The sequence below is a fragment of the Carassius carassius genome, chromosome 9 (genome assembly GCF_963082965.1).
Source record: "Carassius carassius chromosome 9, fCarCar2.1, whole genome shotgun sequence".
In the NCBI taxonomy this organism is placed as follows: domain Eukaryota; kingdom Metazoa; phylum Chordata; class Actinopteri; order Cypriniformes; family Cyprinidae; genus Carassius; species Carassius carassius.
Window position 1 is genome coordinate 23059050 of NC_081763.1, and position 19014 is coordinate 23078063.

General features: G+C 36.3%; 1 protein-coding gene across 3 annotated transcripts in view; it reads left to right on the top strand.

Moving 5' to 3' along the window:
* The first annotated feature begins 1576 nt into the window (after nt 1-1576).
* The window catches only part of LOC132149342 (voltage-dependent T-type calcium channel subunit alpha-1H-like), a 106895-nt gene continuing 89457 nt past the window's right edge, over nt 1577-19014 (top strand). For all 3 annotated transcript variants that reach the window (XM_059558501.1, XM_059558503.1, XM_059558502.1), the window contains exons 1-2: nt 1577-1695; nt 2803-3148. In XM_059558501.1, coding sequence (XP_059414484.1) covers nt 2827-3148 — 322 coding nt within the window. In that variant the 5' untranslated portion in view covers nt 1577-1695; nt 2803-2826. The remainder of the gene's footprint in view (nt 1696-2802; nt 3149-19014) is intronic.

The window sequence follows — 19014 nt, forward strand, 5'->3', positions numbered from 1 at the left end:
AAGAGGTCATTCTCCTCAAAGCAGGGAATTGATTATTTGTGTGAAATAATTGATCTATTGGAGGAGATTTTCTTCAAAATGACAGTTAATTTGCTGGGAGTCTAGATATGGAAACAGTGATACGGTACACTTTAAAAAGGGTTTCTCAGGGATTTTATTGAAGACTGTCAAACACTTTTGGAGGCAATATTGATTTATACTGAAACAATGGCTTATTATTCCGAACCATAGGAAAGCATGCAGAGATAGTTAATGATACTGTGCAGAAACATATGAACCTGTCAGATATTTATTAAATGTAAGAGCACTTTCGAATACATTTTCAATGGCATATTTGACCAGCCTATAGCCCACTTTTATGAAATGTTAAAAACAACAGCAGTGAAGTATTATATGTACACACACACACACACACACACATAGTTTTATATATATATATAATATTTTGTTTATAATTATTATTAGATTTTTTATATATTTTTTTAATGCAAAACATGTGCCCAATTTACACTCTCAGAGAAAATTAAGTGTAATAATCAAACATTTAGGCGTTTAACGTCTTGTCAATGGGGCAGTACCCTCAAAGGGACACCTTTAGCCCTAAAGAAGGTACAAATGCTTTTTTTAACACCAGCGGATATTTATAAAAGAATTTATAAAATCAGATAATATAAAAGTAATACTTTATACTGAAGGCTTCTTTCCATGCTGCATTTACTTTGAATTCAACAAGGTCAACCAGCTTCTAGTGATTTTATTATTATTATTATTTAAGAAAATCTAGTATTTTCTGTCACAACTGAAATGTCAGCTCCACCACAGTAAGTATTTTGCCTCTCTTTAAATAAATGTAAAAAAAAAAAAGGTAATGAGCATGTAATATGTGATATGAAAATATTCTTATTTTGTTGCCAACATAAAATTTACTGTGGTAACAATTTAACAGGTGGAGATGAAAATCGGTTTGAGACCATTCTGTAGTCTTAAATAATTATTTTATTGATGTAAATGCTTGATTTTTGATAAATATTTGACAACACTGGTATCTGACAGTGTTAGTGACAAGGCTTGCACCCAAACAAAGGTGAGTATCACTGAACTTTTGAACATATTTATCCGAATTATTTCTTAATGAATAGACTTTTATTGTTTATTATTATTAATAGGTGAATTGTAGTCAGATTTTACCTTGCTTTTCAGGTGATAGGCTACATCATCAATGTAATTTAAGAGTACAAAATTTAATTTTCATATAATCATATTTCGGCATGTCTAAAGATATCCAGTGTTAAAAGAAAGATAAAAGAGTCTCTTTCAGGTGTGCAGTAATGCGTTTAAAGCCAAATGAAGCGTCACGTGCTCGCGCGCTCTGCTCACTAGAAGTTTGGCGTGTCACATCAAGGGAGAATCCCGACCAACATAGATGCGCCAAACCCTTTCGCAGTTTTGTCTTTGGATAATGGCTTTTCTTGCTTCACATCTGAGATGTTCTGGCATGTTTTGGGATAAATCACTCAATATTTGTTCATTTTAAAGAAAATCGAAGGACTTACTCATCGTTAAGAGGCAGAAACTGCATTTGAAAGAGACAAATGGATCGCAGCGAGTCTCAGTCTCTTATCAGAACGTATTTTTCTGCGGAACACTGAAAGTAAAGGAGATGCTTATGGGAACCTTCAATTCCTTATCTATAAGGTAACTTATTTGTTTTGTTTTGTAAGTTGTGCTTAAAGTCAATTTCCGTCACAGTATATTTTTGTGTAGGAAAAAAAAACGGAAATACTGTAGGCAGATATAAAAAGAGCATTATTTTCCATGGCAGCTGTTCGCTGATTTGTTGAGGTAGAAATAATTTTCAAAACGTTTTTAAGCAACTTAATGACTATATATATCGATTCATGATTCCTTTTACTTTTTTATGTATGTAAAACTAGGAAATTGTGGTGATGACGCTTGATATTCATCTATCTGATGAATCTGACAAGCGCTTATCTCTTCACTGTACAAACCGTGACAATCAACGATCCTTCATGTAATACATCCTATGGCAAGCCGATGTAACATTCAACTCGATACACTAACTAATAAACTAAATTAGTACCTAATTAAATGAATTAGTTATTTTTTTAAATGCTATTGTGAATTTTTTAACAGTCACTATTTCACTCGTAATTATTCATTTGATGTTGTACTTTTTTATTAGATAGTTATTTAAATAGTGACTATCTGTTTAATTGTTTACTATGTATAGTTCTACTGTAACCTTTTTAATTGAACTGTAATATAACCATCTGACCAGTCATTACATAAAACAAGAAATGCAACTAGTAAGATAAGAAATATTATTATTGACATTTATGGAACAAACTCTTTTATTACTAATTACTACAAATATGTACTAGTACCTAATAGTTAGAAGTACCAATATACATAGTAGTCATAAATAGTTATTTATAGCTATTTATAACTATAGGTCTCTGTAGAATTTAATGGAAAATCTGTTATTTGTTACCATTTACAGTGATATATTGACTTATTATTGTTGAGATAGTTACTACTAGCAAATTAATAAGTACTAGTTTTTAACTGAATAGCTAATAGCCTCTGCTATAATAAGTACCCATAACTTCTGAATAGTTACTACTGAATATGAAGAGATAATAGTTTCTGTTAGATTATTACTAGTAATAAGTATATACTGGTAACATAAAAACAGATGCCAATTAATATTAAGGAATTATTGTTAAATCAGTTTGCCATACAGTCATTGTTCATTGGGTATATTTGTTCTGTTAACTGTAGGATACCATTGTCAGATGCTTTATCATGACTGATGGCGAGGGGAGAGAACACTTTCATTACTTGGAGAGAGGAGAGGTAAGAGTTCCCATTTCAGCCCTGTACCGGGCACCCAGTCCTAGTGAAGAGATTGGCGATGATGAGGAAAAGAGCAGCACATGGATCCCCGTCCATGAGAGCTCTCAGGCACAGGGGTCCGGGGCCCAGGACCCCACTCCAGATTTGGTCTCCGATGAAGAGGAGCAGCCCCCCTACCCAGCGCTCGCGCCAGTGGTGTTCTTCTGCATCAAACAGACGACTCGTCCACGGAGCTGGTGTCTAAGGATGGTTTGCAACCCATATCCTTTAACTAATATTTCCATCTGAAAGCTACTATTTAGAATATTAGTATGTTGTTTTTTGAAGAGTACACTGTAGACTGGGATGCTAATCAGACACAATAATTGATCGGTTCCTATTTCGTTTTTCTTGGACCTGACAGGACTTCAGTATCAATTAAGATCTGTAGGTTTATGCTGAATGGCTGGCTGGTTGCCGAGGCAGCTTCCTGTGTGTATTTTGACAGGAAACTTCAAATAAGAGCTGATCTCTCTCTCCCTCCGGTGTTGGCTTCCCAAAGATGCGTTCTTTTGGCTTTGTTGCAATTAAGAGCACTATTTTATAAATAGCTTCATTAGCTGTAGGGGCGGCTCAAGCTCTCTGCTGAGTCTCTTCAGAAGTTATGCACAAAATGCAGCCTGGCACTTTGTAGATATTGCTTTATGATCTAGATTAAACACAGAGCTTATGATTTCTTCTTTTTAAAGATTAATTGGGCTTGATGGCATCATTTATGTACTGCACTTCCCTCCATTTTTTGGTTTGCTTTTTGTTGCTTAGCCATAAAGCAAATGTATTTTTCTGTTGTAATTGTTTTCATATTACATTTATGATGGTCACATTGTGGTCTGGAGTGCATTATATATTTCATCACTTTTTGACTGACAACTGTAAAGTGAGCAATTAGACCCATGATTAATGGATTTTTTTTGTCATGTGGTTCTGCTATAGAAAGCATTTGGAGGATGTGGAACATTTTTATTATTTCAATGATTGCTTTGCGGACTACTTAATGTCATGTGCAAATGCATTTTCCTTTTTTATGTGAGTTGTTTACATTTTTCATGGTGGGACACTTTGCATATAATGCGTATAAATGGTTGCTTCCGTTGTTCAAATGTCTGTTGGATTATTATAATCGCCATTAGGATCTACGCACCAAGAATGCAGTTCTGTGTGCAACATTAGAGAAACGGCAATATCCTTCACTGCATCATTATTTAGACATTTACTAAACAACTGAAATTGAAATGTATAGAGCATCAGCCATTTATCAAACCCCATTAGAAATTAGAATTTTTAAAACGACTGGTTATTAGTTTTATTATTCAGAAGTTTGGGTCATTTATATTCTTACACCTTTTGATCTCTCTTCTGCTTCTAACCAAAAAAGTGAGTTTCGTGTGTGCTGGTTTTGGGTCAGTTCTGTATGTCAGTATAGCAGTGCAGAATGAAGGCAGCAAACAAGCGTGCTTGTCAGATGAAAGTATGTATCATCTTTATTTTGATTAGTCATACATGAGCTTTCCCGCCCTCAGGCACGTGTAGCGAGGCCATAACACTTATTTATTGAGGTGATGATTAATCCGTATTCTGACCTATTGTAGATATCAATGGCAGAACTGGGACTGTGTGTGTGTGTGTGTAGTTTTTTGTTTTGTTTTTTGTAAAATGTCAGCTTGAACTGTTTAAAGAGCTCTCAAAATACAATTGAATTTGCAGTCCTGTTTGAAAGGAAGGTGTAAATGTGTTTTTGTGACTTCAGATATAGATCATGTGTTTAATGTTCATGTTGCCATGCAAGTATCCTGTTTAGACATAGACCTGGACCACAGTGACAACTTTAGTCTGTTGAGAGCAGGCATGATGCCATGTGCGTGTGCATGACTGCGTCCAAAGTCACATAGCCTTACATAACAAAAATATACAGGAATATACTGCAAACTATAATGCAATATATTACATAATACACTTCCATAGATGGGAAACTATTGCCTCTATTTTTCAATATACAGCAATTTATGCATTGACAATGTAAGGCTTTATATTGATACATACAATATTTAGAAATGAAGACAAAAGTACATCTAATATTTATAAAGTTTGATTGAGTAGATATTGCACATACATTTTCCCATATAAATGTGGATGTATGTACGCACGTATACACAGACATTCACAGAATAAGTTACAGCAGATTTCTAGTTCCCAGCATGCTTTGCTTAAGACTGTTAAAGGAAAGTAAAAATGTTAAAATGAAGCGTTATTAAATGTGTTTTTGCTCAATATTATTATAGGGGGAGATCTGTTAGTGTTTAATGTTGTATTATTTTGAAATTTAAAAGGGTTTCTTGTCTGTGTAAGTTTGTGGGGTTACCATTGTGCTGAAGAGTAGAGACTATATGTTACTGATCATTCATATATTAGGAAGTATATTTTCTTTGCGTAAGGGTACTTTCTGAGTACTGTAAGTACTTCTTTTGGATTTCTGAAAGTATGTTCTGTATAGTATGAATGTGTGTAGCATGAACGCAGTCCAGACATAATACATCAGTCATGTGATCGGCCAGCGCCATTGTGTCGCTTCACTGGGATATTAAAGTGTCCATCAGAATCTTACAGGAAGTAGTAAGTTAAATACAGATACTTTTCTCCTATAGTTTTATGAATACTGTGAATTCGGACATACTGCTCTTTTCATATTATTTTCACATAGTTTTTCTCCTTCTAATTATTAAGGAAGCCTGCAGTTTCAAGTGGGGAATGTCTTAAAGGGATGGTTCACTCAAAAATCTAAATTCTCTTATGTTGTTCTAAACCTGTATGGCTTTCTTTCTTTTGTGGAACACAAAGATTTTATGAAGAATGCTTTGACAATTTTTTTTTAATTTCATACAGTGGAAGTCAGTCGGGTCAACAATACCCCTTTTATTTTTATTGGACAGAGAGAAAAACACTAAGATCTTTTTCAGAATATCTACCTTTTGTTTATGAAAAAAGAAAGTCATAGGTTCAAAACAACATGAGGGTGAGTTGAGTGTGACGGTGAACTGTCTCTTTAAGAAAAGATGTGCAAATTGAGAAAGACGGTTTAGCTGGGTGCAATTGGATTAAAACTGGATTAATTTCATGAGCTTCCGTGTTCATGAGGAAACAAATATCATCAAAAGTTGTAATTTAAATAATCCCTGATTTTGGTCAGCATCATACAAGGTGCAAATTAGCCAAGAAACGACAGCGATGGCTATTGGTTTCATTTCCTCAATTATCAGGCATTGTTTTCCTGTACACTAGCATAAAGCCAGCTTGTCTTGCTGCAGGTTTTATATTTTTCATCTTAGAACAACTTCTCACCATTAATTGAAAGCATGCGTTCAAGGTGTGGATCATTACGTTTGACGGTGAAGCTTGGCTCTGTGGGTTAGGTCATAGGTTGTGCATCACAAAGAAACAAAGGAAGTCTGTGCTAGCAGAGAAAGGATGATAGACAGAGAGAAACTAGAGAGAGACTGCAGTCTCTCAGCGCGTTCTAGTTTTTGAAACCCCACTCAGGGCACAAAATAGACAGGAACAAATGAACTTATAGCTTCAGGTCAGAAGCCTACAGTCCATTCTGATTTAGGATGGTCATATTAAATCTGCACTGTGTTTAAAGGATGAAAATAAAGTGGACGTTCGGAGATCTAATGCTGTTGTGGTTGAATCTGTGCTTGTGTAACCTCTAGTCTTTGAATGCAACTATAGGAAAGGAAGCTGAATGATTTATTGGTCTAGGGCATATGGAGAAGAGGAGTCAGTTACAGCCAAAGCATGCTGATTAGAGGAGTGTTTGAGGATTAATATCAGTTAAGCTGGATTTCTGTATATCCTTAGGCCTGCGGCTCGCAGAGTGTTTAGAGCAATGGCGTGGCACTAACAAGGCCTGTACAAATCTGCTGTCGACGTCTTCTCGCTGTGTTATGACTTCAAATGTACAGAAGTGATAAAGGCATGACGTCTGTGCCTTTAAAGGACAGCCTGTACACATGACGCAAAAAAAAAGCTAAGTTTTTCCATCTGCAGCACATGCGAGTGTAACTGGTCTGTTGTCTGCGTTGTGTTTTTGTTGGTACAAGAACAAGACAGCATTCGCAGTTTCACCGATCTTTTATTCCTGACGTACAAACAAATGTAATCAGCCTTCTTTAACTCTCTCCACTGCATCACCAATGCAAAGAGGCCATAAATCACATAACAATAAAATGCATATAACAGAAAACATACCTGACGTACAAACAAATGTAATCAGTGTCTTAGTGAGACTCGCCCTCTTTAACTCTATAAAACAAATGTGATGTACACTTGTCACATGTGCTCTGGTTTCACATTTAGGCTCAGATGCAAAAATATAGCTCAATCTGGGTGAAATGACGAAAATAACCAAACAGATAGATAAAATGAAAATATATACATAAATTAGAGTGAAAATATAGGCATAAAAGCAACAATTAAAATTAGGATTAAATAAGATTATCAGAAGCCCAAAATAACCTCACCTCTCCACTGCATCACCAATGCAAAGAGGAAGAGGAGGGGACAGAACAGGAAATTGTATTGACTCATGACATCACATCAATTAAAGGGAAAGGTACTCATTTCACTTAGGCAGTCATATCAGGTACATGTAAACGAACAATTTTGTGAGAATTCTAATAAACTATACATACATTTAACAGTACACTTTCTGTACCTGTTACACAAGCTTCATGTGTCAGGTCATGACTGTAAAAATTGATGTACGTTTAAACTTTTATACTGATCCTCAGTGGTGGTAAAAGCCTTGGATGGCATTTTTATGATGCGTCTAGATAATGATGATAATGGGTCTCAGGCTTAACAATGACAAAATAACACCTGTTGGTGCCAAAGTCACTGAGGGCCAATGATCTGGATGTGTAGTTTAGTGTAGACTTGCCTTTAAGATAACAAATGATACAGCAAGTGGCAGCCAGTTCCCCAGAAGCAATTTGGACAGGTTTCACATGTTGGGGTTAGGCCAATACTTTAGCTTCAGACTGCTGTCAAAATGCTGCTTGCTGGAACATCAGTCTCTCAAGTGATTTAAAGATTCTTTATTTAAAAACAGAGACAGCGTATGTAAGACAACGTGTATCTTAGCAACAGTTCTCTCTATTGATATGTGTGCAGAATTTTAATCAAAGTAAAATGTAAAACTGCTGTAATGAGTGATAATTAGTGCTTGTCAATTTTGTCAACAAAGACAGATATACTTGTTTTGTAAAATTTTCTTGTCATTTGAATATTGATTTAAAAATCGGTTTAAATCGTAAATCCGTTTTTTTTTCTAAAATAAAAAAAAATCTGGGATTTTTTTTTTTTAGGCCTTATGCTATTGCCCAACTTTAAAAGCAAGTAAAGAAGGTTCCCTTTAAAATCACTTAAGTTGTCAAATACTAAAGCTATTTTTTACATCTTGTGTATTTTGTTGATTATAATGAGAGAACTTGAGTTTAATCGTGAGGACAGTTTATTAATCCGTCCATTTATTAGAGTTTCAAAGATTTAATCGTGCAGGTTTAATTTTATTCGTTTCTTGTTTTAGGCTAATTAGGCTTAAATAATGGGAACGAAATTATACAGTGCTTCAAGTTTAAACATGCAACAATTTCTTAATCAGTTTACAGACAAATGTTTTTTCCCCAATAAGTTTAAGGACTGGTAACAAATAACAAAAATGCATGTTGTTTTATTAAAGGAAAAAATATAATTATATTGAAAATATAAATTAAAATATAGGCATAATACATGAAAATATTGACATTTTGCATATTAATCCATGTAGCTACCACTTTTAATGCTCCGATGTAAAGTAAACCACAGTTTCTTTTTAATAATATAACGCATAATTAATATAATATAAATAATACTGCACACCTTTTAAATGTGTCAAATCTAAAATATGGTTTAATACCATGTAGCTTAGAGAAAATATAAGCACAGGCACAGGCTTGACATTTATCCTGCTTGAATGCATACTAAGAAATGCACATAACTTCATAAGTACCAAACTTTAGTCTGTGGATATTAAATATTAAATATATTAAATATTTTAACTACAGTGTTTTTCTTTCATTATCCCTGACTGAAGCCATCAAATCTAACACATCAGTGAGGCAAAACTGACGTCTATTAGCGAAAATGTGCTTTGATGCGCTTGTTTGATAACTTGTGGTTAAAGCACCACTCAGTGGTCAAAAGCTGCAAATGCACTTTATACCGCCGCCGCCGCGGTACATGCGGCAGTAAAAAGGGCCTTTTGAATGTCTACTTAGTGTATGATAGTAATTAAAGATTTTAATTAAACTGTATTGATGAGAAACATAAGATATTAACAATGCATTAGTAGTTAAGCATGAAAAATGTACAAAGAACTACAACCCGAATTCCGGAAAAGTTGGGACGTTTTTTAAATTTTAATAAAATGAAAACTAAAGGAATTTCAAATCACATGAGCCAATATTTTATTCACAATAGAACATAGATAACGTAGCAAATGTTTAAACTGAGAAATTTTACACTTTTATCCACTTAATTAGCTCATTTAAAATTTAATGCCTGCTACAGGTCTCAAAAAAGTTGGCACGGGGGCAACAAATGGCTAAAAAAGCAAGCAGTTTTGAAAAGATTCAGCTGGGAGAACATCTAGTGATTAATTAAGTTAATTGATATCAGGTCTGTAACATGATTAGCTATAAAAGCTTTGTCTTAGAGAAGCAGAGTCTCTCAGAAGTAAAGATGGGCAGAGGCTCTCCAATCTGTGGAAGACTGCGTAAAAAAATTGTGGAAAACTTTAAAAACAATGTTCCTCAACGTCAAATTGCAAAGGCTTTGCAAATCTCATCATCTACAGTGCATAACATCATCAAAAGATTCAGAGAAACTGGAGAAATCTCTGTGCGTAAGGGACAAGGCCGGAGACCTTTAGTGGATGCCCGTGGTCTTCGGGCTCTCAGACGACACTGCATCACTCATCGGCATGATTGTGTCAATGACATTACTAAATGGGCCCAGGAATACTTTCAGAAACCACTGTCGGTAAACACAATCCGCCGTGCCATCAGCAGATGCCAACTAAAGCTCTATCATGCAAAAAAGAAGCCATATGTGAACATGGTCCAGAAGCGCCGTCGTGTCCCGTGGGCCAAGGCTCATTTAAAATGGACTATTTCAAAGTGGAATAGTGTTTTATGGTCAGACGAGTCCAAATTTGACATTCTTGTTGGAAATCACGGACGCCGTGTCCTCCGGGCTAAAGAGGAGGGACACCTTCCAGCATGTTATCACCGTTCAGTTCAAAAGCCAGCATCTCTGATGGTATGGGGGTGCATAAGTGCATACGGTATGGGCAGCTTGCATGTTTTGGAAGGCTCTGTGAATGCTGAAAGGTATATAAAGGTTTAGAGCAACATATGCTTCCCTCCAAACAACGTCTATTTCAGGGAAGGCCTTGTTTATTTCAGCAGGACAATGCAAAACCACATACTGCAGCTATAACAACAGCATGGCTTCGTCGTAGAAGAGTCCGGGTGCTAACCTGGCCTGCCTGCAGTCCAGATCTTTCACCTATAGAGAACATTTGGCACATCATTAAACGAAAAATACGTCAAAGACGACCACGAACTCTTCAGCAGCTGGAAATCTATATAAGGCAAGAATGGGACCAAATTCCAACAGCAAAACTCCAGCAACTCATAGCCTCAATGCCCAGACGTCTTCAAACTGTTTTGAAAAGAAAAGGAGATGCTACACCATGGTAAACATGCCCCGTCCCAACTATTTTGAGACCTGTAGCAGAAATCAAAATTGAAATGAGCTCATTTTGTGCATAAAATTGTAAACTTTCTCAGTTTAAACATTTGCTATGTTATCTATGTTCTATTGTGAATAAAATATTGGCTCATGTGATTTGAAAGTCTTTTAGTTTTCATTTTATTAAAATTTAAAAAACGTCCCAACTTTTCCGGAATTCGGGTTGTAATTCAAATCAGTATGCTGGGAATTAATCTGCTTTAGTTAAGATTTGGTAAACTGAACTGCTTTGCTAGGTGGTTAGCACACTCAAACACATCTTGTAAGAGATGAATCAGTTATAACCACAATATTACAACTAAATTTGGACAGATAATGAACCAAATGGAGTCACAGCCTTTGCCAGCCGAGTTCATCAACAAAGATGTTAGCGTTTATGCTAACATGACAAGCACCCACTTACCTGCTTTTCAGCAAATCAGTGTGCTATTACATCACATAAATAACATTTGATAGTTTTATAACATGCCCCTTAACATTTTGTTCCTCCTCCCATGATTAAATATGAAAATCCTGTTGACAATGAAAGCTGATTTATTAGCCTAAAGTTCAGCTGTGAATTTGCTTCCTTTCATATGCTAATGTAAGTTTTAATATTATGTTTATGTTGTAGATATTTTATAGAATGATTTCTATACTTCATATAAACATGGCGTATATTGTGGATTTGAGTGAAATAAATTATCAGCTAATAAGTTAATTTCTACCTTTCATTCAAAGTAAACCAATCCCTGCTTTACCTGCTTTCCAGTAAATCATGGCACCTATCACATAATTAAATATTCATTAGCAAAGCATATATGTTTTGCAGTATACCCCCCATCACCCCCACCCTGTTTTGTTCCTCTGCTGCTGGTTAAATATGCAGTTGACTATGAAAACACATTTATGTATTTAAAAGCCTAAAGTCCACCTGTGTATTCTCTTTATTGTATATACCCCTTTGTCTAAGTAGTTTTTCTAAAGTAGATAAATCCCTACTATGACTAACAACTACTACGTTCTTTTTAGCAAATTAAGATGCATGTCACATCACATAATTAATATTTATGAGCCAAGCTTATAGATTTTAATATATCCTCTTGATTAAGAATATTCAAATCCTGACTAGGAAAAAATGTTTGAGTATTTAATATCCTGTTGCATATTTTATTAACCTATTTATGAGTGAGCTTTAATGCACTCACTAAGTCCAACAGTCCCACAACGAGACAAAATCCTTTCTGCTCTTTCACTCAATGACAGCCAGTGTATATCTTTTATGTCACAGTCTCCAAGGTGTTGTTGGTCTCAGTGGTTATTGATTTGGTCATGTAAGGTGTGGTGCAATAGGCTTGTGTGTTTTATTCTCAACAGACGGTTATAAACAAAAAGCAGGAAAGCAAAGGGCATAATTGAAAAACTAAGTGGCAATCGATTTTGAAGGCTACCATGGCCTGGTCCCTCTGGTAAACCTGAAATCCACCTGGCTCTGTGAAGTGTTTATGCGAGGTGAGAACTGAAAGGATGATATTTAAGGGGCTGGTGGGAGGTGGCTGTTTAGGTCGCAATGGTCCTCCCTGGAGAGTGGTGACCAGCTGGGACCCGCTCCAGTTGAGGGGGATGGATATATTCTAGCCTCTTGAAAGAGCCAACAGTGGCATGGAAAAATTTCCCATCTGTGAAAACGATAAATGAGTCTCAATAGCACTCCTACTTTTTGTTATTTGATGGCCCATGTCTGTATTCGAGCTTCTATAAGTCTCGCTTATAAAGCCAGTTGTGACAGGAGCCACTTCTGAAGTATTCATTTCCAAATCCCAGTATCCTGTCAAGCCGGGCTCCTCTCTGACAAACGTTTCATTATTGTGTTGATTCAGCTGCCATCTCACACTTTGAATGTAGACCACACACAAATGACAGTGTGTTAAAAGCTGCGGATCAGGTGTTGATGAGAGTTTGAAATGTACATCAATAGTGACAATTGGACACAAGGAGGGCAAGGCTCAGTTTATTGGAGATGACAATAAAGCATTGTTTTATGTTTCTGGTTCAGCAGATGTTAAACACACTGGAGAGAAAATTTTGATTTTGAATTTGAGTTTTTCATCCTTCTCCTTTTGTTTGTCCTGGGATTTCTGTGGGGATAATTTATGCAAGAGATCTCTTTTAAAGACTTCTAAATATACAGTCTTATGCTGTAGAGCTTATAAAAATAATATACATTTTTAAAGATGGCTCTGTGTGTTTTGGATTCGCTTTGTGCAGCATTATATCTACTGCCAGAGATATCAGAGTTCAGACTGGATGGAAAGTAGTCCAGTTGTGATGGCATATCTGAAATCATTTAATTTGGCCTTATCCAGAAATTAAATTATTAACGATTACCACACTTCTTATATGGGAAAGAATGATTTGCTTGGGTGTGCAACATATTTGTCTCATTCAAATCTCTTCAAATCAAATGTCTCAGTTAGTGATAGTCAAAAAATCCATTGTTGTTTTGGACCCCACTGAATTTCATTGTATGGATGAAAACAATTTAAACATTCCTCAAAGTATATATGTTTAGATCAACATGAGGGGAAGCAAATGATGACAGAATGTTCATATATGGGTGAAAAATCCCTTTGAAATAAGTCATAGGTTTTTAAAAGAAGTGCATTTTCTTGCATGTATAAGAAAAGGTCCTGTGATTTCATAGTCAGATACAAACTATGAATAATATTCTTTGTTGAGCACTATTCTCCACACCTTCACACCTGCCTCATCCAGTTTTTCATCATGTAAGCTACAGTTCCTGCTTAGCTGTCAATCATGTGAGTTTGTGTACTGCAATATCTGTGCACGATGAAAGCAGAAACTGATGAATTAATAAAAACTGCATTGCAAAAACTGGTGCTAACGGCAAGGTCTTTGTACGCCACACTGAGGTTGTCATGGCAATGTGGACCATAGTTTAAATGGGACTTATGAGCCATGTTCTCAGAACAGCAGCGTATTTTGCTGTATGACAGAAAAACCATGGCCATTCTGTATTAAGATCTATTTTAAAATTGAGCTTTTATGACATGACACATTGATACGTGAAATTCAGGGCATCCCATTACAGCTAAAACTTTTAGATAGTGCTTACAGAATTTTGATTGGTGTGTACTGGAAATGAAGCATTCGGTAGTTTCATAAAAGGTGAGTGAGGAGGGGCCTGTGGGCGGCACTTTGGGCTTTCACTGCATTATAGTGAGAGGGGATTTCTCTCAGGAGAAGCACTTACTAGGAACTACCTGGTTGCCAGGCAACAGACGAGCTCATGCCTCACACATCAAGAGAAAGTACAGCACCCCTTCATCCCGAAAGCATGGGCTTTGCTGAGTCAATATTATACATTATTAATGACCTAGTTTATGAGATGGTGTGGCGAGGGGGCAAAGGGGAGTTGCGTTGGGAGAGGAAAATATGGAGAATGAAAATTCCATTTGGAACAATATTTAACCTGCCGAGTTCATTTGTGTTGGCCAAGCAAACAATAAACTGCAGTAGAATCTTCAGATTTAAAGTCTTAGGGCTCAAAAAAGGTCTCTAAAGGAGTGTTCTGAACCTCAGTTTAATGTGATGATGTGCTATCAGGTGTTTTACTCCAAATGCTAGTTATCAGAAATTAGATTTCCCACTTTTTCAGCAGCCTTGATCTATTGAGCTATTTTTCCCATTAGTTTTCCCCATTGGGATTCCATTTAATTTCTTAATAAAGAGTTTAAGTCATGAATCAAATCAACTAGTTCTGAAATGGATCACATTACATGTTGAATTGGAGCAAAAAGATTATTATTTTTTAGATATTTTTAATACCTTTTATGAAGGAATGAACTACGTATCCCATGAAGCAGTGCAAATACAGCAATTGACTTAGAACAACTGTAGAATATAATATATTTTACATTTATTGAAAACTATTAAAATATATACAAATATGAAGTTTAAAACTCGACTGCTTTCAAAATGCTTAAAAGGAGTTGAAGGTCGCTGCTAAACTGTTTTGGCGTGATCTCTTCAGGATTATCTGTAGTGTAGTTCTTAACTGTAAAGTTTACTATTAATGTGATTTTTTTTAAGATGCTTATATCATTACTTAATCTCTGAGCTCATGGTAGGGCTGTCTTGAAAGGTTTATACAGTACATTGTCATTTTAAAAAAAGTTTTTCTCTACACTCTAAAAATTAGTTGTTGTGTTTTTTTGCCATCTATGGTTCCATCATTGGAACCTTTCTATTCTACAAAAAGTGGAAAAGATTGTTAAAATTGTTTTATGTCGAACTTGACTGTTTCGTTTTACAGTCAGATCTTCACCAGTCTGACATCATTTTAATGGCTCAGAGCTGGCATTTTATGGTAACTCAGTAGTCTTTAAATTGCCATTTAAAAACACATTAGTTAAAGTCAATGATGTAATGAAAAAAAATTTTTTGATACTAATTAGCTTTCCCACTAAAGGCCAGATGGAGCTTTATTATTACTGTATAAAAGCTCACATTTGCCAGCTCGGTCTACCATGATCCACTTGTATATGATAAAAATCCTTTTGAAATGGACCAAAAACAACCAGTGATTGTACAATAAATGACTTATGCCCTGATCTTGTTTGCTCCATTTCATGGTCCTAAAGTCAGACCAGTGCTAACACTTCCTCTCTTGACCATGTGCCGCCCATCTCGTTGTTTAGCTCAGCAAGACGGCCAAAGTTGATCCGTCATTATATGCAACAAGGCAAACTTCTCTATTTCTGTCTGCCCCTTCTGGCCATGTGTCTCTTCTTGTTGTGCTCTAAGGATATCATTACAGCACTACAAGGATATTGCCACATTGTATTTTAAAGTACAGTGTTACAAAAAGAAGGTGTTCATGGAACTTAAAAATTAAATGCAACAATTTGGATGGCTTTTTTATGGAAACCCATTTCTGCCACACACACACAAAACATGTTTTGGTAAGTCGAAATTTAGATATAGATTAAAAAAATGATGACATACTATGTCATAAATATCATTTTATATCAGTTTCATATTATGTGGTGCAAAAATGGGCTTCCGTACTTTTTCAAGTTCATTTAACTAATAATTTTAAGTAGATGTCTTAAAAATGTCAAAAGTTGTGATGACTTAAAATCTTCCATAATTATAAAAATCTACTTTTTAGATTAAGTCATTCCAGTTGTGCCATTTAAAGTCCTTAGCAAATTGTTTCCTTAATTTAGTTTAAAATGGTTCAGTATTATGTGTTTCATCTCAAGAATTTACGTTAAAATTTTAGTAGTGGAGCTCTTTGATGATTGAGCTGAAAGTCTTTTGAAAGTTGTGTTTTAAAACTTTTATTAAAACAAAAAACTACAACAAATAAATATTTTTACATTATATATGTGATCTGAGACTCATGTTTTACAGGGTAGAGGCGCTAGATTTTATCAGTCACACGTGGCTACACAGCAGTGGACGTTTGTTAACACGATTATGAGGGCAGAAAAGAAATACCCTGTGAAGCCATGTCATAAATCATCTTAGTGGCGCGAGTAACAGAACTGTCCTATGGCAGTGAGAGCTATTTTAATACAGCTGTCATATTTGCTCATATTTAACTCCCTGTGCTTTACCTTGTTATCGGCAGAACTATCTCTATTTGAGCCTTCTGCACCTCAGCGTGCCACAGCCAAATCAGAGTGTATGACCTTAACATTATGTACAAATAAACTCACATTTGGCCTATTCATAATCACAGCTTAATGACGAATGAGAGATACTTTAGAGCATTGGTCTCAAACTCAATTCCTGGAGGGCCACAGCTCTGCAGAGTTTTGCTCCAACCCTAATCAAACACACATGATCCAGCTAATCAAGGTCTTCAGGATTACTAGAAACTTCCAAGCAGGTGTGATTTGGAGCTGGTTGGAGCTAAACTCTGCAGAGCTGTGGCCCTCCAGTAATTGAGTTTGAGACCACTGCTTTAGAGGGACTGCGACACACTGATTTATGGAGGTTGACTTTAAAATCAAGTCTCTGAGAGGCCACACAGGTGGACGGTCCTTAGTTGGCACCCTTACTAGTGTAACTCACTGGGTTTACAAAGAGACCACCTGGGGGTCTTCAGGAAACACACACAAACGTCTCAGGCTGCTTGTTTTGCAGTTACTCGGGATCAAGGCTGTATTTACACATTATTGTTTCTTGTTTTTCATTCTGAGAAGCTGGATGTTTGCATGACAGGCAGGATTCAGTTCCTAATTAGGTAAATTATCAAAGTGTATTAGTGTGTAATAAATGTAAAATGCCAAGGTATCAGAAAATAAATCTTCCCTTACACTAAACGCCACATTCCTTTGTCTGTGCTGAGAGTGTTACTGTTTGTAAGCATTCCTCCCCCAAACGCTCTGGCAGATTGTCCAAATACAACGCCTGCCGGCAGACCTGTGCCAGGATGGAAGGATGACGGGTTTCCATGAAGCTCTGAATACATGCAACTTTCACACAGCTACTGAAAAATGATGTCCCCTCGTGTTGTTTACGATTCTCAATTTAAGCCCACCTTATTCACTCACTTTCTCAAGTTTAGAGTGTATGTCATGCTCAGTTTAGATTTACATAATTGAGAGGAGTCAGCTGAGGGCCAGCGCTCGAAACGTAATGAAACTCCATGAGAGAAGACAGAGGAGCATTCCCACTGTTTATATCCTGTGAAGTACAGATTGTTAATCCTCACTGTGAAGAATCTCTCTCTGTTAGAGCCAAATGTTTATTTATTTGTATTGTTTTACATGGACGAATGTGAAAAAGGCATTGATGGATTGGATTGTGTGCTGGGAGGGTTTGTGAAAAGTAACAGTTAGGACTGAGATTTATCTTTACATACTTTTAGTAGCCGTTCTCCACGGTTTGATTACCTTGTAATTGAATCCTTTAAAAATAATGAGAAGCTTGAATGATTGTTCATAGTTGCAGTAACGGCTGGAATGTCGCCCAGACGGGCCTCTGATAGTCCTGGATTGCTCTGAACGCGCTCTTTATGAATTCTTCCCGATACTCCTGCCATTAAAGGATTCTCGGCAGCAGTAGAATTTAAAAATAAAATTTTTTATATCATTATAAATATCTTTACTGTCACTTTTGATCAATTGAATGCCCCCTTGCTGAATAGTATCAATAAAAAAAACTATTGAATGGTAGTGCAATAATGTGAGAGAAATAATAATAGTTGGTAAACTATGTTGCTGAAAGGTGTGGCAAAAGGTTAATTTTGGACCCTGTAGAGATGTCAGATATCTAATAAACTGAGAATATGAAACAATGCTGAGTCGAGAGGGAACAGAATCAGAAAATGTCTAAAGCTGAACTCAAACTTTTTTCTCATATATGAGCACCATGGCTCAGTATGTTACACTTGCTAGGATGTTTCTCCAGCAGAGATGCTTTGTTTTGGCGTTGCTGCCGCTTTTATCTTAAAATAACCAAATAGTGCACTGAAGAAGAATCTAGTCTATTCTGGGATGGCCTGTGCCTTTAGACGCAGAGCAATGAGCTGCTTCTCCACAGACGGCAGCAGAAAGCCCTTCCTGTTCTTCCAGGTATTCAAAAATGCTGCCATTATTGAGATCCCAGTTCTGCCATAAAAGGTTCGCTAAGTAATGGTACTCAGAAACGGCTCTCCAAAATGCTCAAAGTACAACCTTGGGATCATTGATAATGGAAATTCCCTATGGAGACAGAGCAGAAAGCTTTTATCCGTGTTCTTCCCAAGCATGTGCAGTACTCTGCTCCGTGTCAGCTCACATATCTCGAATGCTGCGTCTTTATTTGAGCCTCAGTTATGATAAGATTTATACACCTGTCAAAAACAAAGCTGTAACTGTGTCAACTCTGTGCGGCGGTCACTTGTGTCATCCTTAGATGACTATGTTTTATTGTGGCTGCATTTCTGTGACTTTATGTTGACTTACACACTGTCGACCAGTAATGGTTATGGAAGTATTGTTGGGGGTAGCAAGATAGATGCACTTATGGAGCACCGAAATTAACAAAGGAATGGCTGGAACCCCTTCATTTAATATAATAATATGCAGTGCAGTGGAACGCCAGAGCAGCACCATTTCTCTTGTCAGGGAAATGTAATTAAGAGGCCAGACTCCGCTGCCATGGCTTTTCACACACTCACAGCTCTATTTTATGCTCTGGTAGTCAAAAGCATTTGTTTTCTGGTGGTTAGGGCCAGCTGGGTAATGAACA